Genomic DNA, 23,092 nt, shown 5'->3' with positions numbered 1-23,092 from the left:
AAAAAATGAAATGTGAATATTTGACCTATTTTTTATGATGTAGGTCCCAGATAGGACTATTTTGGGGTTAAGTACCATTGACATGGTGGGGAGATGAACTAATGATTTTGGTCAAAATAACAACAGACTTCCATGTGGAAAATATATCATGACCTTTTGTTAGAGAGACACTGGCGCTCCTAAAGCATCTTAAAAGAAAGTAGTTCATGCAAAGGAATGAATTAAAGAAACATTGTGAGCGTGTGTGGCTTCATTAAAGGAGGATCCTTGTCATATAGTGACACCTGCTGGACGCTCTTTGTCATAACGTAGTAGTGTCGTGATGAAAGCAAAGTCTTGACTAAACCATCCAAAAAAAAGTAAAAAATGGAGAAAGCCTGATGCTTTTGGACACATTTAGGTGCAAGGATCTCAGAAATTAAAACAGCCATCAATTTTCATAAAAAAATAGGGTGAGTTTTATTTTTAATCATCTTAGTAATGACTTCACCAGACTCAAATAAGCTAATAAACCAAACTGGAGTCTAATGTAATCTACTGTTGCACAACTAAAAGTAGTAATATTTTTAGCCTAAAATATTCTAAATTTAAGGTCCACTGATGGTCAACGATCATCATATCTAAGACTGCCGAGCAAACGGCATCTGCTAAGAATCTAAAATGTAAGTGATTCAAGATTATTTTGTCAATCTATTTTCTATTGCTTCATTATGAACCCTAAACTGATGCAGTTAGTCACAGCTCATTTTCTTTTTCACTAAATCAATTCACATGGCAAGGTAAATTCATGTTGTTAAACCTCTCCAGACCTCCGATGAGGCCGCTCAGAGTTTTCACTGAGCCGCAGCCCCCTGGTTTTTACTCTCCTGCCACGACTTCTTCCTCAACTCCAGCTCGGCATCGGTGAATGAAGCCGGACCCCAGTTAGTGATCCTCTGAGGTCCTTTGTGACCTAAAAGAACGGATTAAAGAAAAATAATCAAATGCCTTTGTGCAAGATGGGCATAATCAAATCACTCATTTAGCTTTACTAATATTTGATGTGTTCAATAATAATCTGTTCAGAAAGCAGAGCATTGGGGTGTGAAGTCTTGGGTTGTCCATGCTCTTAGGTTGCAGATCACCCTACGTGGTGAAAGGAATTTATTCCAAAACGAAGGGCATTAATCTTCATCTATAACAACCTCCACTCTTTTGATAAAATGTTATTGTGGGTAAACATTTACTTCTGGACCTCGCTTTGTGCACGGGGCTCATTGTCATGTTAGAAAAAGAAGCTTTGTCCAAATACATCTGGTCATTTGGTGAACCTCGCTTCGACTTACAGGTAAATACAGGGTCAGATACAATGTTGATTTATGAAACAATCAATGTTCCTGTCTACCTGGCTGGATGAGACGCACCAGCCCCTCATGTTGGGCCACCTTGTCCTTCCAAGTCTTGGTCTTGGTAGCTGCTCGTTCAAGCTTCCTTGACACCTTCTGTAAGAACATAAAGAAATACAAATATTAATACCAGGGACTCAAACTGTTGAAAAACATAAAACACAACTATTTCTGATGCTAAGGAGACCGTTTCCGACCCGGACTAATAAAGCCTCTGCCAGGGTTTTCAGATGAATGTTAACCTCCACATGTGTGACCTGACCTCGTACTGCTCCAGGGCTCCGTGCCGCTCCCTCTCCAGACTCTCCAGCTGCAGCATGGCTGCCTGCAGCTCCCTCTCCTTGGCCCGCTGCTCGGCCTCCAGCTCCCGCTTCTCAGCCTCGGTCTGGGATAGCGCCCTCTGCTGCTGCAGGTGGATCTGCTCCAGCTCCGCCCTCTTTGCTGCCTCCTCCTCCAGCAGCCTGTTGGGGAATACACGGCCACGCTGGATACACGTGTGCTCTGTTTCACCTACTCAAGTCCAAATCTCAAATAAGAGAAACATCAAAATACAGTCATGACTGTGAGGGTGTTTCGCTCAATCATTTATCAAGGTTGTGTATCCGTGATGTTGTTCACTGAACGTCATTGTGCTATATTGTAAAGGACTCTCTATTTTTGTTGAGATTTAATAAAAAATCCAACCAATAAAATGTTCGATTACATCTAGAAATTGACTTTGCAGAACAAACACTGTAGTCAGACTGTTCATTGTGTGTTTGTGTGTGTGTGTGTGTATCTGAGACCTGGCCTGCAGCTTGCGCATGGCCTCCTCGTCCTGCTTGGCCTGCCTCTCGTCCTCTAAGGCCCCCTCCAGTCGGTGGTACATGTCCTCCAGCTCCCGGACGCGCTCCAGGTACTGCTCCAGCTCACAGGATTTCTGAGCCACCTGCTCCTCCATCTGCTGACGCACCTGATCGAGTCGACACACACACACGTTGTTAAACCCTCGACTCTTGAACCGAGCAATAAACTGCGTAACAGTTTCAATCTTTCACATCTGATGCTGTAATGTGACATTGCTGTATTCTAGCAGAATGAACATCCACTTACAGTATGTGATAATAAGTGATAATGAGCCTCATCCGAGCAAACAATAAAATGTTTTTACATCTCATAAAGGGATTTTTTTCTGTTTAGTCACTGGTTTAAGGGGAGGGATTAATATGTTTGTGCGTGTGACACTCAGACAAAAGATGACTCAATATCATGGGATGTGACATTTGAGCGTTTTTAGCGGGTGTTTCCTGGAAGAAAGGAGCCACAAACAGTGACTGGATCAGAAAACAAAAGACTACAAGAATTAGCTCTCTCTCTCTCTCTCTGAACTTTCTAGCGACAATGTGTCACCACATATGCAACAGTGTCAACAGCCCACGTGATCGGGACAAAGGAGCAGCGTTTGTGGGAGGCAGACTGGGGCCCTGTGGTTACCATTTTTTCTCTTTCCAGGTCCAGTCTGTGACGATCCTGCAGTTCTAACTCAGTCTGCCTCCTCCTGTGATCCTCCATTGCTGCTTCAGCTGCAGCCTCTTCTATTTTCTGTCGAGCAGAAAACAGGAAAGAGATGTTGTTATACTATTTTAGGGGAAGAAGAAACTTACAGTGCTCAGAAAGGTTCAGTGTGCATTTCTAGGTCAAGAATAATTTAATTGAAAAATACTATTTTCTTTGTAGTCTTATATATAAAGATCCATTGATAAAAAATGATTTTGGAACTTTAAAGATGATCAGTAGTTGGAAATGTAAAGATACATGTGTTTAACATTTAAAGAAAAAACATTTGGCAGGGAAAATGGAGAAGTGAGAGAGGCCATCTACAATCTGCTGCTCCGAGGCAATTCAGGTCACATCCCTGTTCCTCTGCAGGTGACTCTGACTGATAAATGCTTTCTTTGCATAAAAGGTTTTACTTCCCTTTTTAACATGAATGTTCTGCTTGCGTAGTTTTGTTTTTCAATTTATTTTATATTAAACCACAATATGTGGCAAACAACTTCAGATTTAGTATGTCTCCGATTTTGCTTTGAAGATGTACTATATTGACTAACCCACTATAACTCCAAAGCATGTCATTTTACTTTTGTTTGATGTGTTTCCTCATGATATTTCTTATTAAACCCCATCGGCAGTAGTTTGCATTGTTATGTGTTTACAGAATATAACTCTAAATGATTGTGTGCACTACATCCCTTTGTTCTCTTCCAAAGGTTTTTCTCTGTGCTTGCTTAGATGAAAAGAAATATAACAGAGAATTATCGGTGGGACTTCCTGTTGTAGAGAAAATATTCTTGCCGTCTTAGGCGGAAGTGACTGATTTGTCGTTGTATGATTTGACAACGACTCCTGTGTAACTATCGGGTTATGCAAATGGTTTCCGGACCCAAAAGGATGTGGGAGCCTCCTTGAGTTTTTAAGTTTGAAGTCGAGCCTGGACACGTACCTTCCTCATACCCTCCAGCTGCCTCTGTTTGTTCTCGTTGACCACCTGCAGCCGCCTCATCCTCTCGGTCACGTCGTGTTCCTCCGCCTGCTGCCTCTGCCGCAGCTCCTTGCGCCGCAGCCGGGCTTCGCGGTGAGGAGACGACAGGCCCAGCCTCAGCTGCTGGATGCATGTTTGAATAGCTGCCGCCAACCCGCAGCCAGATTGAGAGAGTACGACAATCAGAAATTACAAGGGACGAAGATGAGGAAAATAAAGTGATGATTATGTGAAGAAGAGGAGGATGACAACGTTTTACCTTGAAGCCATTCCTGCTTCTTCTTTTTATCTGATGCACTAATCTCAAAGCTTTTATCCTTGCACTTGATAATGAAGAGGCATTTCTTCCCTTCTTTATCTGGCAGCGACTGGAGGAGAGAATTTGGTTTTATACATTATAGCCCTGAAGGCCTTTGGTACCTAAATTCTGACATTATTCATTGTGGCTGACACAATGCTAATTGTATTTCGGAACTAAACAAAATCCTTCAGGAAATATCAGTTACACAGTAAGTCAAGTCAAATGATTGTCAATTCCGCGTAACAGCATGACTTACCTGTCATGCATACTTATATATTCTTATATACGAGAACACACCTCCACACAGCAGGTTCGGTCCAGAATTATGTCTCCCTTCTTCTCAAGAAGATCCTCACAGACGTAGTATGACAGTGAGTGGGGTCGAAGAACAAACCAGCGCTCTGTCCAGTTCTTCCTTTTGTGTCCCTTTTTCATCATGTATTCCTTTGAAACACCGTGTGGACGTAAGCAAAACATGTGACATTATGGGGTGCCCATGCACACTGTACTCACAAGTAAATGTCTTATCTGACCTGCTTGAGAACATCCAGAATGAGTTCCTGGAAGACTTCAGTGATACCCATGGACAGGGTCTGGAGGTTGATGCCCTGGCTGAAGTATCCCATCCCCACCAGTTCAATCAGCTCCCAGGCGGTCAGGCAGTTATTTGTTTTGAGCTGCAGCTTGTAATCTGCAAACTTCTCCTCATTCCATCCAATCCCCATAGCCTCCGTCAGCCTTTGCAGGAAGTACTCAATCTGGGGAGGAAAAAAAAAGAGCTTTAAACCCGTGCAACCCCACAGAAAACCACTGGAAGGATCTTCCTCACCTCTTCCATAACGATGACGAGTGGGTATTTGTCTTCGGACAAAAAGTTGAAAATGCACCAGACTTTGAAAGCTTTGTCTTCTGAGAAGAGGAGATGCTTAGTGCTGATATTTTTCTTGTAACACAGTAGCCAGCATATCTTGTTGAATTCCACCACATCAAATTCCTCCTGCACCTGGGAACAAAATGCACCATACAGTCAATTCCAACTGGTCAGCACCAGTGAGGCCAGCGTGTTTACAAATGCTAAGCAGGAGGCCGGTGTTGGTCTCCTTTCAAAACATCCAGTCTGCAGGATATGAAGTACAGACCTGATGCAATTAAACGCCTCATTTTTATTCAAGTCAGAACCCACGAGAGAAAGGCAAGAAAACAGCTTCCAAGTAAAAAGAATGAAACTAAAGTAGCTTACCGACAGACAAGAGACTTCTAACGACATGTTTGTAGAGCCTCACATGGCTACAGGGTAAAAAGAGAGTGTATATGGATGCTAGCCATTTTACCTAAATGTGTAATAGCTTTAAATTGAAGAATAATCTCTGAATGTAGACACAAGGCCTCTTTTATGAAAAAACACAAATGTCCTTTTTAGAGATCGGTGGTTACTTTTTTTTTGCATGACTGTTGATTAAATGTTCTCCTGTAGTCAATTACCTGCTAACTAAGATAACCACAATGCTAACTGACAAACAGTAAGCTAATGGGCTGCTTATACCATTCTTACCAACTTAATTCACTGTTGGGCTGAATATTATGTAATCCTCCTTACTTCTGGAATGAAGTACACTATAACTGATTTATGGTCAGCTACTAATAATGAGGGCAGTAGAAACTATTCTTAAAAACTACACAGCTTTGGTACAGAGACACAGAAAAACAATTTTCTGCCCTGGATATAATTTTTGCAAATGACAACGTGTCGACTGGATTAAAAACCCAGTACTCTCACATTCTTACACAACTATTCCAACATATTTGTCCCCACCTTGTCTAGAATAAACCTGTTGAGGTAAGGCATGTACCCTTGGTTGGACAGAGGCCCTTTATTGTCATCTTTGAAATGCTCTTCAAGGGCCACCGGGTTATGAGGGATCTTCATCACTGTGCACAGGCTGTGGGAAAGCACCTATCAAGACACAATATTCCATGTGAGTGACACAATAGCAAAAGATGAAGCAGGTGAAGGGTATGTCGTAGAAGCACATTACTATACTAAATGGATATATTTATTTATACTTATGGGCAAGTTGAAAATGAAACTTAACATTGGTTTCACGGTTTACAGATTTTCACATCTTCTACATGCATCACCAGTCAAGCATTACTTATGTTCTGGAAGGTGAGAGCTCGCCCCTTCAACTAAAGTAAATTAAAACCATTGTATCATGATTATACACAAAAACAGGTCTGACCTCACAGTGAGAGGAAAAGAAGTGACATTCGGGAGATTTTATCAATTCAACTTCAGAAAACAACTCTTGTAAAAAAAATTACAAGTAAAATAACATATTACAACACATTTTTAACACGTTATTTTACTTGTAAAACATTTTGGATGGAAAAAGCCCTCGCGTCAAGCGAGGAAAGCCATTGCGCGCTGATGAAGTGTAGGTCATTCAACAACTAACAGCGCGGAATCACGGTGATGTATACAGTAAATGGAAGAGGCATATGAACTTCTTAAAAAACACACTACAACAATGAAAGAGAACTGAAACACACCTTCAACTGAGATTTGGAAACTTTTCCACGATGATCCACGTCCAGGGCCGTGAACGCGTGCCAAATGGATTTCAAAAGCTCGTCTCGAAGCCACATTTTGTCCCTCGTCAGCAGCACCAGAGGAGCTCCGTCTCTCAACTGTGCGTCCTTGTGTGTGGTCTCATGCGCGCCTCTCACGCACAATCATAGGTGGCGGCACAGCGCAGAGACGCGTGATGATTGCGCCACGATGCGTTTGGGATCAGTTTCTTTTCCTCATGCAAACTCTGACACAACCAATCCATGTGAGCTGTTTTCATCTATTCAAAACCTCAAGGAAGCTGTTCAAAGTTGGCTGCGCTTTGATCTAAATGCTACATGTCAATGCATCTGTAACAAATATGCATAAATTAACTAGCTCCAGTTGCACTATTTTCACGTTTGGTATCAAAAATGTTTTTCGCATTTTAGTTTATTATACGTTTCTTTTGTAGAAGTAAGATTTTACTTACTGATTAGTTATAATATCGCCCTTACCCTGAGCATAAAATCACAGATACATAAAGTTAATTACATTTAAATGTGGAATTCACAGTGCCCTGACCAATGTGACAATATTTTTACAGCCCTTTTAGATTTAGATTATATGTATACATTAAATATGTTAAGCATAAAACAGTGAATGGATATGATGCTTGCGACTCTCCTTTAAACGATCAGGGAAGAAGAACCTCTTAAAGGATGTAATTGTCGACAGTCTTTGCAGATTGTCAATAGCCCATAGAAAACAAACAAACACAACAATTTGTTAACAATGAATGTTTCAATTGAGATTGCTTGATATCTTGACTTTTTCCAATTTAAACCCACGAAAAAAAATAAAAAAAGCCTGGATTTTTATTTAATTTCTTTTACATTGCCATATTCAACAATGGCTCCAACACAACGTAGGACATTTTACCATCACCTTCTCAAGGGTGACAACGTTTGACTGACAAAACGATAAACTCCAGAACTAAACTATAAGCGACTCAAATTATCAAGTAACTGGAGATCCGTTTTCTTCGTTGCTGTTGTTCAGCTTCTTTATTTTGCATTATGATCTCAAAAGTGTCATATTTTTTTTTAATAAATAATACTCTTAAATGCGGGAATTTGACGGTTTCGTTGTAGAGAAAATCAGTCAAAAATACTTTTTGGGAATGAGGTTAACCAGCAGGGGGGTCACCTTCCTTTCTATTTGAGGCCCCGTGCGTAACGTAGGGCAAGTTATCCGGTGAACTACAATTCCCAAGATTCTGCTTTCCACACCGGATGTTCGCGTTGCACACATTTGTCGCTGTTCTATCCGGGTACTTTATTCGCTGCTTCCTTTCGCGCCGGGTAACCGGAGAGCCGTGCGTCCATGTGCGCAGTGACTGGGAACTGATAGACTTCTGAAATAAAAAAATCCGAGCCGTAAGCAGAGTTTTCGCAATGGATCCTGACTCTTTGGTCGAGGCCCTTCGGGGCACGATGGACCCCAATCTACGGGAGGCCGCGGAGAGACAGCTGAACGAGGTAAAAGTTGAGCTCGGCGGTAATAGTGATGGAGGTTGTGGCGCGGCGCTCCGTCGGGCCTCGGCCGTTCACAACATCAAGATGGAGCGATCACGCAGGCTGAGCTCTGCTGCCGCTGCTGGGACAGATCGTGGGCTAAATTTCGCCACTCAAATAGCGGTTATACTTCACAATGTGACCTCTTTCCTATCAACTAAGTTGAGCCATTAATATGAATCCAACGCTATTTTAATTTTGATGACACTCATGTGTCAGTAACCAACGTTAGCTTCATATGAAGCCAGCTGTGTCGCTAATGCTAACTCCAACCAGCTAGCTCCGCTAAGGAGATCATTTTTAGATCGCCACCCACACTTTAGTTATGTCAATGTCGGAGCTGACACGACGTAAGAATAACACGAGCGACGCGATAAACGGCAAGTGACGCGCCCTAAAACGTGGGGCGCGTGCTAGTTAGCGTATTTGACCGTTTGATACTTAGTCTTAGCTGTGCGGCTAACGTCGGCTAGCTAAGTTAGCTTACTTTTGGGATAGCTCCGCTACAAAGCTGCTGCTCACGTGTCACTGTGACAAGCCCTTAAGTGATGACATTATCCAGCAACGCAATGTTTTTAATACACTAGCATTCCGTTGTCCCTTCGCGTAGCATTATTTATTATAAGATGTGGGGTTTTGTAGCTACTCAGCCGAACATATTTCATTTCAAGTTCCACGTTAGCCGAGTTCCACGTGAGCTAACGTTAAGTTACCAAGTTAGCGAGTCCGGGTCAAGCAGCCGAGCTGTTATAAAAGCGCTGATCGCTCTCTCTCTCCCTCTCTCTCTCCTGTTAGTGTTTCCTCCCGGGTTTTAGGTATGTGGTCAAGAACTAACTTACACTTAAGGGAGGTTACAACAGTAACGTTAGTTTTGTATTTGTAAGATTGTTATATAACTTTATTCTGTAGTATTTAGTTTACATTCATGGACTGGACTTTAACTTGACTTCAAGTAGAGGTTATCGAGTCCTCTCATTTGACACGTATCGTTATTTATATGGTTACGGATAATATTAATTTTGCATGGTTTCCCCATTTTTAAAACGACTTATCGGTTAGTAGTAACTTGACGCTTTCATGTCATGATGGGGTCGTTTTTCCTGAAGATGTTTAGAAGTCAGATAGTGTTTTTGTCGGCTGTATTGATGACGAAGATGATGCCTCATTTGTGTGCATGTCACGCACAAGCTCCACATGTCGGTGCCATCCAAGTCACAATCGCAAACTATGGCCTCCTTTGTGCTGTACATGAAAGTGATGATAATTCTGCCAAAGCACACGTGTTCAGGTTGTTTTTCCTCGTTTATTTTTGGCAGTGAAAATGTCTTTGTTTTTTTCCCACAGTTGCATTCATAGTAATGACTTACTTGACAGGCATGGAGAGTATTCTGTGTACAGAATAAAAAGTCCTCTCTATTGAAGGAAGATGGAGTAAATCTTATGTTTTGGTTAGTCGTAACTCTGACTTTGTTTTTTGAGGAAAACGGTCAGATAAAAATTGAATATGGCATGAAAAAATCACAATCTTTTAATCTCACGGCATTTCTTTTTTATTCAAGACATGTTAAAATGTGACATGGCCCAACATTATTCGTAAACGTCTAAACGATGCAATAGATAATGTGTGTGACATCCGTAAGGTAAACCCAATCTACTGAATTTGCCATGATTAAAATACAACCTCCTGCCTTAATTACTCTTTAGGATTCATGCTAATAATGTGACACCTACTTCTAAGAAAACTGAATCTGTTTGTTTTACGACTGCTTTCCATCCAACTGTTCTCCGTTCTGGTTTTTCAGGGTCACTCCCAGGTAAACTTTCTGTCCACGCTGCTGCGAGTCACTATGTCTGATCAGCTGGACTTGCCTGTCAGGCAAGCAGGTAAGTCTAGACCTTGGCTTGTGAAAAAAAGTAAAGATACATAATATCCCTCCTGCATGTCTTATTCATGGTAATACCCCTTTTTCATTCCTGGCTCATTTACCCTTTCTATTAGATCTAAAACAACTATATTGTCTTTGATTTAGTAGCACTTTGTTACCTCCTTCAGTGAGGGAATCTGACACAGGAGACATTTAATTAAATTAAAATCTTCAAGATTGTGCTTTAAATGAATCACTCAAAATGAAGGTGTAGTCTTTGCTATCTGGTGGCAGCTAGAAGAGCGGAACCAGCAAATCTTTACAGTCAAGTGATTTGAAGTAAAACTGAGATAGAGATTAAATACAGACTGATAAGGGTTAAGCTGTGAACAGATGGCACCCGTTTAATGCATTTGACATCTAACACTATTTAGTCTGCAGCTCTTCTCCCATTCAGTCTAAAAGCAAATACACCAATTTGCTATTGACATTTTGAGACATTAGACGGTTGAATGTTAAATGTATGACTTTCATATTCAACTGAGATTAAATCGCTAAATATAAATCCAGAGTTCGATTGAGATATAAAGACATAGAAATAATTATTCTCAAAGCTGGATCACTACTTAAACATGATGTCAATGCTTCAAACTAGATTACATTGGCTGAGGAATTTAAGTGGTCATTTTCTATTTTCACTGTTATGTGGGTTGTCTCTGGCTCTGTGTTACTCACCACTTTATCCTGAGAGTGAATCAAATTTGATCCTTTTGCAAAATATGAGAAATAGACCAGAAATTCTATCATCCCAAGTTAAATCGGTCACTTGTATAATGGCTTCCAAAGAGATAATTTAGCCATGTTGCGTGATTCACACTTGCGTTTCTGTGTGGCTGAAGTGGCTCGAAGAGCAGTGGACACGTGCAATCTGGTAAATATGGCATATTTTGCTTGTGTCAAATGCTGCTTTCATAGGTGTTCGGGGAAAAGATGCCCACTAATTCATTGCAGAAAGTATAAAAACACCAAATCAAGAATTTGACTCTGAGATTTTCCATTGTAAAGTTGCACATTTCTATTCTGCTAGATGTTTAAACACTCCATAATTCTAAAAGTCATTGGTGTTTTTTTACTTGAGGAACCCACACTTCATATACACAGTGACTTCAGATCTAAAGTTTATGTATTTCATGGTCAAAGTGTCACAATAGTATCCTTCTAACTTTGCCATGTCCATCACTAGCTGTCAGCTCCTTGGACTGTATATAGTTTTTATACACGGTCTTGGATGTATACGTGTATACAGTTGACGGGCAGCTAGATCAGGGGTGATTTAAGGCATTTACTGTGTAGGCTATGACACAAGTGTCACCTGATTAAACCACGGGCTGCTGGCGACTGCTACACAGCAGTCTGTCATGCGGGAATTATGCTCCCGATCTCTGAGAAACATTTTAAATAGAAATGGGAGATGGCCCTCTGTTTACTTTTGACAACCATTGCGGTGAATCGTGTCCATGAAACGCTTCTGTTGAAACACGCGTTGTCATTACTTCTTGTTTTGTGCAATTGGTTGAAACACAGGGCCCACAAGTTGTTCATCCGGCGGCTTTCTAGCTTTGTTAGAAAACCGTACAATATGCTTTTTCGCTGTCCTGATTTAATTTGGCTTTAGAAATATTTTATGTGAGTAGATGATTGAAGGCATTAATCGGTGGTCTAACTGATAAAATGTGGGTTTGAGTTCTTTTTTAATCCGTTTTGGCAGCATTTCCACTACGTGATGCATTTTAAAAATCTTTTAGTTTTTCCCCCCTCTTGATTCCATTAATCTCATTTGAGTTTTGAGGACTCCACGCAAACGAGCACCTCTGTGGCATAGCTGAAGTCTGCGTTGTATTTATCTTCCCAGTTGAGTTTCAATTTGTCATTTGCTACCATATATTACGACTTCACTTAACTAGACATTTCAAAGGATCTGTCCTCCTGCCCCTAACTCTAATTTGTCTGATGGGTCCGTTGCGGTCTTGGGTGATGGTGTGGTTTCTCGGTCACAAGCAGAGGGGTCGGGCTTTGTGCTCCGTCAGCTTTAATAGACTGGATTATGATCGCCCAGCTAGTGCAGCAGACATTTGTGTCAGCAGTCTGAAGTTCGCTTCCCGGCCCTCACTCGCCCACTCCGCCAGACACCCGGGAGCGGGGCCCACGTGGTAGATGTGAACCCGACTCGCACTCGTGTGACACACATTCCAAACTACTGAACTACAGATGGAAGAATTTATTTCAGCGTTTACAGCCATGGTGATCCAGGTGCATTCAATACGATGGGTGCACATTTAAGAGAAACCTCACCGCATCGACAGCTGCTTTACAGAGCACTCTCAATCACGTGCCCTGGTGTGTGCAAGACAAGGAACATTTAGCTTTTAAAGAAAATATGCCTATTCTGTGCTGTTAAAGGGCTGACCTGTGTGTTGTTCCCTCAGGTGTGATTTACCTTAAGAACATGATAACTCAACACTGGAGTGATGGCGAGGCTTCAAGCACAGAGACTCCTGTCAATAACATCCCTGACGACGACCGGCTGTTCATTCGAGACAACATAGTGGAGGCTATCATCCACTCCCCCGAGCGCATCAGGTAAACACACAAACACTCCCACCCATCCCCTTTTCTGATGTTTGCATGATAGCGCTGTTTTCTAAATTGATCAAAATCATGTGCTTTCAAACTTGTCAGAGTCCAGTTGACCACATGTATCCACCACATGATCAAGCACGACTACCCTGGCAAGTGGACGACCATCGTGGACAAGATTGGCTTCTACCTGCAGTCGGACAACAGTGCAGGATGGCTGGGCATCTTGCTCTGTCTTTACCAGCTCGTCAAAAACTATGAGTAAGTCAGGGCTTGCAATCTTAATTTCATATTACAACTTTCAAATTAACACTATCAGTTGGCGCAACTATGTTTACTTCCGATGTGCTGGAACAAAGTTGACACTGGAAATGAAACCGCGCAGCTGTGTCCCTAAAAGACAGTGGTTTGGAAAACGTCCCGGCTGGATGTGGGGAGATTGTTGGCACGCCGTCAAATGATGGAGCGTTGAGAGCACAGCAAAGTGCACGAGGACAGCAGCTAGTTCAACATGTTACACCTGGTGGAATAATACTAAAAATAGTACAATTTAAACAGTGTCTAAAATACACACTTTATAAATTGAATAGTTTTCAGATTTAGTCTTTAGAAGAAAAATAAACTTTGATTAATGAATTTCAAAATGAGTCAATAGTTCTTTTTTATTGACTGCCCTTATAACGCATGCCATGTGGCTGACATTGTGCTTGTGTGGCGGATGTAACCCGTGTGTGAAACAGATACAAGAAACCAGAAGAGCGTCAACCTCTGGTGGCTGCCATGCACATCTTCATGCCCATGCTGAAGGAACGCTTCATCCTGCTGATCCCTGACCACTCAAGTGACTCCGTCCTCATACAGAAACAGATCTTCAAAATCTTGTATGCCCTCTTCCAGGTAATGTCACAGCTCATGGCACCTTCTCTTAAGGGAATGGGCTTTTATGAAGAATAAGAATACTAGATTCTGATGCTGTCATGTTATCTGAAATTGTTCACTGAGCAGGCCTTCTGCCGTCCATGTGAAAAGTCTGCATAACGGCGGCTCTTGGTCACAGCGCCACCTCTATTAATTACTTTTCATTCTCAAATCTTTAATGAATATATGTAGTAAGATTTGTCCTAAAGAAATGTACTTGTTAATCTCCACAGTACAACCTCCCTCTGGAACTCATCAACAGACAGAACCTGACTGAGTGGATGGAGATCTTGAAGACAGTAGTCGATCGAGATGTGCCGCCGGTAAAAAGACAAAATGCATTCAGATTGTCCCAACAATCCCTGTTACTACTTACAAAGGATTTCCCGCCCACCATTTCAGTAATCCAAAAGCTGTTGTTTTTGGTCTGTGCAGGAGACGATGCAGATAGATGAAGATGAGCGCCCTGAGCTGCCGTGGTGGAAGTGTAAGAAGTGGGCTCTCCACATCATGGCCCGTCTGTTTGAGAGGTAAAAAATACACAAATCACTCACCTTTTTAATTTTTTGTATAACTTACTTGGTTAACAATAACCGTTGCTATATTAAACCCGTCTTTTTGCAGGTATGGAAGCCCAGGCAACACAACAAAAGAGTATGCCGAGTTTGCCGAACTTTTCCTCAAGGAGTATGCAGTTCCTGCACAGCAGGTAAGAACTTAAGATGTAATGCCAGCAGTGGCTCTCAAGTCCGGCTGTGTTTCTTATGAAGCTCACCTTTTTTTTCCTTGTGCCTTTTGTCTTCTAGGTGCTGCTGAAAGTCTTATACCAGTTCAAGGAAAAGCAGTATGTGGCTCCCAGAGTACTCCAGCAGACCCTCAACTACATCAACCAGGGCATAGCACATGCTCTCACGTGGAGAAACCTCAAACCACACATCCAGGTACATGTAAAACATATCTAAATAGCCTTAATATGACACATCTCAGTGTGTAGCTTGGTAGTAACAACATGGTAAAACGTTTTTTATGGTCTGGTGGGCACCATGAAGCTAAAGTGCTGACAATAAATACAATTTTACCAGAAAGTACTGCAATCAACTTCACTCCCTGATTGTGACTTTTTTTGTGAATTGTTTTTCAGGGCATCATTCAGGATGTGGTCTTCCCCCTCATGTGTTACACAGACAGTGATGAGGAACTGTGGCAGGAGGATCCATATGAGTACATTCGCATGAAGTTTGGTAAGCAGAAAAAGTTGATGTTTTGAATTCAAAAGTGTTATTTTGCACCTGTGATTCCTAACTATCTCTGCTGTCCCCTTTAGATGTGTTTGAGGACTTCATCTCCCCAACAACAGCAGCCCAGACACTCCTCTTCACTGCCTGCAACAAGAGGAAAGAGGCGAGCTGAATTGTTTTTATTTCCTCAACAGCTTAGATTTCTGGTCACTTAGGAATTGTATATAGGAATATTTTTTCTATTTCTTGAAGCCTAATCCGGAATGCTCTTGTTGTGCTTAGGTGCTGCAAAAGACAATGGGCTTCTGCTACCAGATTCTCACCGATCCCGCCACTGACCCCAGGAAAAAAGATGGTGCCCTCCACATGATTGGCTCATTGGCTGAAATCCTTCTGAAGGTAAGTAACTCTCAACCAGCTCTACCTCCTCCACGGTTCATCTTTACACACCAATTACACATTTGTTTTCATTTGCAGCAGAACCGGTTTTGAATACAAATTGAATATGTATTCAATTTCAATGTATCATGATGTTATGATTCTACTTCACCAATACTTATTTTTACTGAATAGATTGAATGCACCATACTGGAATGGACTGGAACTTTGTTAACTTGGCTTTATTCTGCACAGTAAAAAAAAAACTGCTGCCAAACAACTGCCTACGGCAACGTTAATGCGTTCTTCTGCTAGTTTCTTTTCCGTTTTGTTGTTTATATGGTAGCCTTATCAGGAGGAAAATAGGGTGTGTCACCTCGGGTTGGAAAGTCCTGTTGTTTTCTTCTGTGCCATGGTGCCCACCAATGCGGCCGTGCTGCAGTCCCAAACAAACTTAAAGCATGTCACGTCATATACTCCAAAGCGTACATGGCGTGACAAAAACAAAAGGAAGAAGGCTCGAGAGTCCCAGGGGAATGTGGATCAAAGGACTCTGGTCATAAACCGGTTCTCAACATGAATAGATTCTAGATTCTCATCCCCAATCTGAACAGCAGATTTCTAGACCGTATACAATGAGTTGTTGATGATTTCCTTTTTTTTTTTTTTAACAGTTTAAAGTTAACCGTGCAGCATACTTGATGAGGTTTGACTACCTTGTGAAACTTGACAGCTTTTATCTCTTTCTCTCTACAGAAAAAGATTTATAAGGACCAGATGGAATTCATGCTGCAGAATCACGTCTTCCCCTTGTTCCGCAGTGAGCTGGGCTACATGAGAGCCAGAGTAAGTCATCATGCCCTAACGGGTAAACCGAAGACTTAGCATTACGGAATAGTGGCTTTGATTAAACACAAACTTGTCTCTTGCGTTTATTATTTTCAAACAGGCCTGCTGGGTGCTGCATTACTTCTGTGAGGTGAAGTTCAAAATCGACCAGAATCTACAGACTGCTCTTGAGCTGACCCGCCTTTGTCTAATCAACGACAACGAGATGCCAGTTAAGGTGGAGGCTGCTATTGCACTGCAGGTTCTCATCAGCAACCAGGAGAAAGGTGAGTCAAACTGCAGGAGTTTTACTGACTGCATTTATATAAAAGGTTTTGATGTATGTTTAGGTTTGAAGTTCTCAACTAACTTGTGTTTATTATTTAGCCAAAGAATATATCACACCCTTTATCCGGCCTGTGATGCAAGCCCTCCTGCACATAGTCAGGGAAACGGAAAACGATGACCTCACCAATGTCATACAGAAGATGATTTGTGAATACAGTGAGGAAGTGACTCCAATTGCAGTCGAGATGACACAGCATCTGGTAAGTGCATGCATTAAAGACGCTGCATGTTCATGTCTCCATTTCGTATAAAAGCATCCATTACACCCTGAAATGTAAGTGCCCAAAAAAATGGTGTTTAAAATGGTCTAATTGTTCCAGAAAAATACATTTTAAGTACAGGCAACCACTTGATCGGGTTTCTCAAAACTAACGTGCCTTACAATGATGGCAACAACACAACCCCAACATTGCTGCTGTGACATTGTGTGTGAGATTGCAAGTTGCTGATGGGCATGTGTATGGTAGCTGCTGTTATCTGTGTGTGAATGGGTAAATGATGACCTAAAGTATTAAAGCGCCTTGAGTGGTCTGAAGACTAGAAAAGCGGCATACAGTCCATTTATATTACCCACATATCCTCCATTTTGCTTTTAAGAAAAATATTTGATCATTTAGGAGGCTCCCTTTATTGTTTTAAGCGTGGGTTTAATGAATTAGTCGGTCTATGTTGTGGTAAAGGAGTAATACACTGTACTTTCTAGTCTTCCGACCACTCAACGCGCTTTAACGCTACATGCCGCCGTTCACCCGGTCATTTATACACTCGAAGGAATCTAGCTAACATTCTTACCACTCACACATCATAGCTGCTGCTAGGAAAGCTTTTTTGCGGTAAAGTGTCTGGCACATTGACATGTAGACTAGCGGCGCCGGATATTGAAACCTATAATTGTGTGATTGACGGACCACCCTGCTCTCCACTGAGCTTCAGTCACTGGTGAAATGTATGGATGCTTACAGATAATTGAGATAGTCTCTGTATGCTCTGTCAGGCTATGACGTTCAACCAGGTGATTCAGACGGGCCCTGATGAGGAAGGAGGAGATGACAAGGCTGTGACGGCCATGGGCATCCTCAACACCATCGACACATTGCTAAGTGTAGTGGAGGACCACAAAGAGGTAAGCAGCGAAGCCCACTTCCCACACACACACACACACACACACACTTCAGGTGGATCACTCATCTCTGAGCCACTTCCTCTGCAGAATCCGCTCTGGTCTGCTGCGGCGTTCGTGCCAACACACTTCAGCCACCCACCAACTCCTGGGAACACGCTCTTGTTCTCACTATGTTTAAATGACTCAGACTGATACCTTGATACCTTGCCACCGTATCTGCTAAAACACAGGAGTGATTTCATCAAGCATTACTTGACACTATGATTCATTTCTGGCTTAAAAGTTTCTAACGTTTCAGTTATGATGTTTTACTGTTCATTTCAAACTTTTGGTTAAAATATGCTTGCTGTTTTTCACCCATTTAAAATGTCTACAGCATAGTGTTCACACACCATTATTTAGCAACATTGGTGGAGAAGATCCATAGATGATTCATGTCTGCAGAGTTGCTCAAAGCTTGTTATTGAGGTCTCCGCTAATTTTAGAACTCCGGCTTGATGGCTGCAACGGGATGTTCCGTCTGTTGATACAGTCCAGTATTTGAAATATGAGCCACCTGTTGAGATACAATCGTACAGATATCATGGCAGCAGCTGCATCCTCTCCAAGAAATTATGTTGAATAAATTGTCATTGCCTTGAACATTTGCTCTTTCAGATCACCCAGCAGCTGGAAGGCATCTGTCTGCAGGTGATCGGCACTGTGCTGCAGCAACATGTACTGGGTGAGCAGGTCCTTCCTGTGCTGCCACATTACGGCAGCATGATGCACTGAAGCTATCTCTGACAATATATTGATAAACGCAAGGTATTTACCTACACTGACTTACTTGAACCCATTTTCTCTTTCTAGAGTTCTACGAGGAGATCTTGTCCTTGGCTCACAGCCTGACATGCCAGCAGGTGTCCCCCCAGATGTGGCAGCTCCTTCCGCTGGTGTATGAAGTCTTCCAGCAAGATGGATTTGATTACTTCACAGGTAAGTGGTTGGCTAAAAACATGATTTTTGCATTATAAAATGGTAAGATCATTAGTATCATGTAGGGCTGCACGGTATGGCCAAAAATCCATATCACTGTATTAAACATTCTGACGGTATCACGGTATTGCTTTTTCAAGTAAACTCAATAATTCATTGACTACAAAAACCACTGCAGCTACCCAAACAGCTGCTCGCTGGCCACAAGATTTTTATTTTATAAATGTACAATTAATATTACAAAATGTTTATGTGTCAAGTTGTTGTGGAGTTTTACCCTCTAAAGAGTTTGTTGTGGGTTATTCACTGTTATACCCTTGACTCACTCTCAACACACGTAAGACAACTAGCTCCGACCACCGGGCGCTCGGTGTTGACGTGTAAAAATAGAATCTGCCACCTGCCAAAGAGCAACTTCAGTTGTTATGGCGTAACACCGGTATGAACGGTATGTGAGAATTTCATACCGCGAGAGAGATCTTGTACCGTTTGAACCGGTATACCATGCAGCCCTAGTATCATGTCCATATTCTGAAACATCCGATTTTCTTTAGTTTGGCTGTGGGAAAAAAATGAATGTTTCTGTTTCAGATATGATGCCACTTCTTCACAACTATGTCACAGTCGACACAGATACACTCTTATCTGACACCAAATACCTGGAGATCATCTATAGCATGTGCAAGAAGGTACAATAATGGTATTCTGCAACATACTTTAATTTCAAGCTAATGATTGGCAAGTTAACCGGAGTCTGTCACTATGCTCAGGTCCTAACTGGTGATCCTGGTGAGGACCCAGAGTGCCATGCTGCAAAACTACTGGAGGTTATCATTCTGCAGTGCAAAGGTCGAGGCATTGACCAGGTCGGTATCTAGAACATTTTCACTTCGGGCTAGGTAGCTAAAAGAGGCCAATAAGGGCGTGGAGTGTTTTCTTGGATGCATTCACAAGTGACTTGGAATGTTATTATAATAGTAAGTTTATCTTTAATAGGGCAAAACTGTCTGTTGCAGGTTGTGCCGTTGTTTGTGACTGCTGCTTTGGAGCGTTTGACACGGGAGGTGAAGACCAGCGAGCTGAGGACTATGTGCCTGCAGGTGGCTATCGCTGCACTCTACTACAGCCCCCCGCTCCTCCTCAACACTCTGGAGAACCTACGCTTTCCAAACAATACGGAGCCCATCACCAACCACTTCATAACCCAGTGGCTCAAAGATGTCGACTGCTTCCTCGGGTAAGGGTTTTGGGAGTACGAACAAGATCTTGAGTATACCCAGTCCTGACTGTTAAAACAGTCGACAGTGAATTGACAATAATTGTCACCAAGTATCAATTCAGTTTTATTTTGTGTGAACAATGGCCACAACTATTAACAATTTTCCATAGTGACCGATGCTGGTCTCTCGGGCTCTTTAGTGCGATCGGCTGGTAATAATGGTCCCTTTTGCTCTCCTCAGCCTTCATGACCGGAAGATGTGCATTCTTGGGATTTGTGCTCTCATTGACCTCGAGCACCGACCTCAGGCGGTCAACCAGGTGGCCATCCAGCTTCTTCCTGCAGCCATCCTTCTGTTCAATGGCCTAAAGAGGGCGTATGCCTGTCGAGCAGAGCATGAGAATGATGAGGACGATGACGATGAAGATGGGGAAGATGATGACGACAATGGTAAGGCGCTAGTTCTTGCTTTATTCAGTGTGGCATCAGTTTATGTCAATATTACTATGCAAGGTGAATAAAGTGTTTTTTAAGGTGTTCCCTTAACCCTGAATGAATGTAGCTGAGCTGGGCAGTGACGAGGATGACATTGATGAAGAAGGCCAGGAGTACCTGGAGATGCTGGCAAAGCAGGCGGGAGAGGACGGCGATGATGAAGACTGGGAGGAGGATGATGCTGAGGAAACGGCACTTGAGGGCTACACTACAGCTGTAGATGATGAAGACAACCTGGTGGACGAGTATCAGATCTTCAAAGCCATACTACAGAGTAAGATATCAACCTGCTGATGTGGAGCCTTGTGTTAAGCCTTCTCTTGCAATTGGATTGTCTCCATAAAACAAGTATCAATCACTAATTCCTTCACTTTACTGTGATGCAGATATCCAGAGCCGCGACCCAGCGTGGTACCAGGCACTAACACAGACCCTTGACGAGGATCAGGGCAAACACCTTCAGGACATTGGCACACTTGCAGACCAGAGACGGGCAGCACATGGTGAGCGCCTGCTGAGACTGCAATCCAAATTTCCAATTAAACTCTGATGCGGCACTTCAGTCTGACAATGAAGCAAATTATTTTTTACATGCTATTTCCTGCTTTTTTTCTTTGAGTTCTGGTTTTTTTTCCTGTTTTTTTTTTTTGTATTCTAAATGTTCTTCTAAATGCGATTAAATCTAATCTATTTACCGGGACTAAAATGACTATTATTCATAGCCTTAATCCAATTATTACACCAGTCAAGCATGTTGCAATCAGCCACCTTTGTGCCTTTTTTATGGGCACAAATGTATGAATTTGGGATGATTTTAGAAAAAATAAATGACTCTTAAAAGAATGTTTGTTGGAATTAAGTTGTAAAATGCCAATACACTGTGGATCGTTCTGCCTGCATGGCTTTTTGTTGACTCTTGTGGCCTAGTGTTTAGAGGCTGTTGATGAACCGCAGTGTTTAAGTCTGTTGTTCCCAATCTCCTCCCCCTCCCCTCATAACTGTTATCTGTCTGTTGACTAATAATAAAGTCATAAAATGCCCTGAAACGTGTTGGATCACAGTGTGTGGCACCTAGTCTTGTCTCTGATTTCTGTTCCTTTTTGTCCCGTGGACACAGGAAGCAGGGAAAAGATTTAAGTCTTTATGTGACAACACATTGTCTGTCTTGGAGTGTCTGACAAGGCGAGACTTCCCGTGAGGAAACGACTTTCTCTTCACATTTGTGATTTTTAAGCACTGTTGCTTGTTATCTTATTGCAGAGTCCAAGATGATCGAGAAACACGGCGGGTACAAGTTCACAGCGCCAGTGGTGCCATCTACTTTCAACTTTGGAGGCACTGCTCCGGGAATGAATTGAGTCATCCGTTCTACTTTTTATTACTCTGTGACTGATTGTAGTGAAGTGAAAAAAAAAGCTTGTGTTGTTCCCTTAAGTAGTGGTTCCAGAACTGGTTCTTCTCAGTCTGTCAAATGGGGAAATAGCACCAGAAGATATGGGAAAGCAACTAAAATGCAACCAATGGCTGGGGAAAACAAACCAAGAACTTGAGCACGATGAAGAGAAGAAGCTCTGAACAACGTTGTCTTCTGGAGCCCAGTGTGGGAATACCATGATGGCAATTTTTTTTTGTTTTCCCACTAAAACAAATTTGGGGGATTAACAGTTAGAAATTGATGATGGGACTAAATATTTCATTATCGCAGTTGTGGCCAAATGGCTGTAATAAGATTATACCTCTGGTAGTGGTGATATTACATTATTTTCTGCATAAACAAACACATGTTTATGTACATACGAGCCAAGGTTATTGATTTTTCAAGTAGCCTTGAAAAATAACCAGAGGCATTTGTAAAGTGTTAACCGTTGTATTCATATGTAGCATATTGGATACTTCATAGCACTATGTGATGCCTGATCTCTGTAAATTAATGACTAGCACTTTCATATTGTTCAGGTCTCCTAGCCTTCTGTATCAGACTGCAAATTTTTTTAAATTGAAGACTATTTAAAATGATAAACAGCTGTAACTTTGTTACTTTGCAAGCAACTTCTGTAATGGCTGTTCTTCAAGCATCTGCTTACAGAGTGGACCAGCAAGCAGCTCGGAAACTATTGATTTCAGGATAAAAGAATGCTCATGGTGTTCAGTCTGGCTACAGGACATGTTTGTGAGCACTGAAAGTACAATTGAATACATCATTGAAGCATGTACAATTGGACTTATCGTGAAGGTCTCAAGCTTTTGGTTGGTGTATGGATGAACCATCTATATATACAACATATTAAAAATAAAAAATAAAAACACGGGAGTCCATGACCTTGAATACTTCCTTATACAGATTCATGTATGTTCCTACTTTATATTTCACAGGTTAATAAGGATAAACTTTTTCTTCAGATGAGTATTTTTTAAACCCTTGTGAGATGTTTGTATTCTCCGATGAGCAGCTCTCAAGCAAAAATATGATCACGGAAAACCCTTTTTCATCTCATTCCAATTCTCTTTGCGTTGGAGATGAGTAGCCCTTTTTTTTACTTTATGCGTTTGATATGGCTATCCATGTCCAAAACACCTGACACTTACCAATCGAGAGTCAAATGAATTATTTGTTCAAAATGACTTAAAATCATTAAAGCGGTAACGTCGCCTTCTGCTGCCTGGGCAATGGTTACCGCGGGATTGCACCGTTGTCATGGAGACGCCTTCTCCTGGGGGCGCTGTGGGGAATAA

General features: G+C 41.9%; 2 protein-coding genes across 2 annotated transcripts; one reads left to right on the top strand and one right to left on the bottom strand.

Annotated features, from left to right (window-relative positions):
- Positions 1-442: 442 nt before the first annotated feature.
- Positions 443-7,047, bottom strand: swap70a (switching B cell complex subunit SWAP70a). The gene is made up of 12 exons (XM_037455067.2): positions 6,758-7,047; positions 6,021-6,161; positions 5,037-5,210; positions 4,741-4,965; positions 4,505-4,651; positions 4,166-4,274; positions 3,868-4,049; positions 2,859-2,966; positions 2,171-2,337; positions 1,648-1,846; positions 1,385-1,481; positions 443-952 (listed from the first exon to the last, which is right to left on the bottom strand). The coding sequence occupies exons 1-12, from the start codon at positions 6,851-6,853 to the stop codon at positions 834-836; spliced, it is 1,764 nt and encodes a 587-aa protein (XP_037310964.2). The 5' UTR covers positions 6,854-7,047; the 3' UTR covers positions 443-833.
- A 1,052-nt stretch (positions 7,048-8,099) lies between these two features.
- On the top strand, positions 8,100-22,666 carry ipo7 (importin 7). The gene is made up of 25 exons (XM_037487151.2): positions 8,100-8,296; positions 10,135-10,216; positions 12,684-12,837; positions 12,937-13,095; positions 13,575-13,731; positions 13,986-14,075; positions 14,188-14,282; positions 14,377-14,461; positions 14,559-14,693; positions 14,894-14,993; positions 15,077-15,153; positions 15,273-15,389; positions 16,125-16,214; positions 16,318-16,483; positions 16,584-16,744; positions 17,539-17,667; positions 18,325-18,391; positions 18,520-18,645; positions 19,237-19,334; positions 19,416-19,511; positions 19,662-19,882; positions 20,106-20,314; positions 20,427-20,633; positions 20,746-20,862; positions 21,620-22,666. The coding sequence occupies exons 1-25, from the start codon at positions 8,213-8,215 to the stop codon at positions 21,715-21,717; spliced, it is 3,120 nt and encodes a 1,039-aa protein (XP_037343048.1). The 5' UTR covers positions 8,100-8,212; the 3' UTR covers positions 21,718-22,666.
- The last annotated feature ends 426 nt before the right edge of the window (positions 22,667-23,092 follow it).

This window comes from Pungitius pungitius, chromosome 4, assembly GCF_949316345.1.
Source record: "Pungitius pungitius chromosome 4, fPunPun2.1, whole genome shotgun sequence".
In the NCBI taxonomy this organism is placed as follows: domain Eukaryota; kingdom Metazoa; phylum Chordata; class Actinopteri; order Perciformes; family Gasterosteidae; genus Pungitius; species Pungitius pungitius.
The sequence above is the reverse complement of the archived record's forward strand: the minus strand, read 5'-3'. Positions and strand labels throughout refer to the sequence as shown.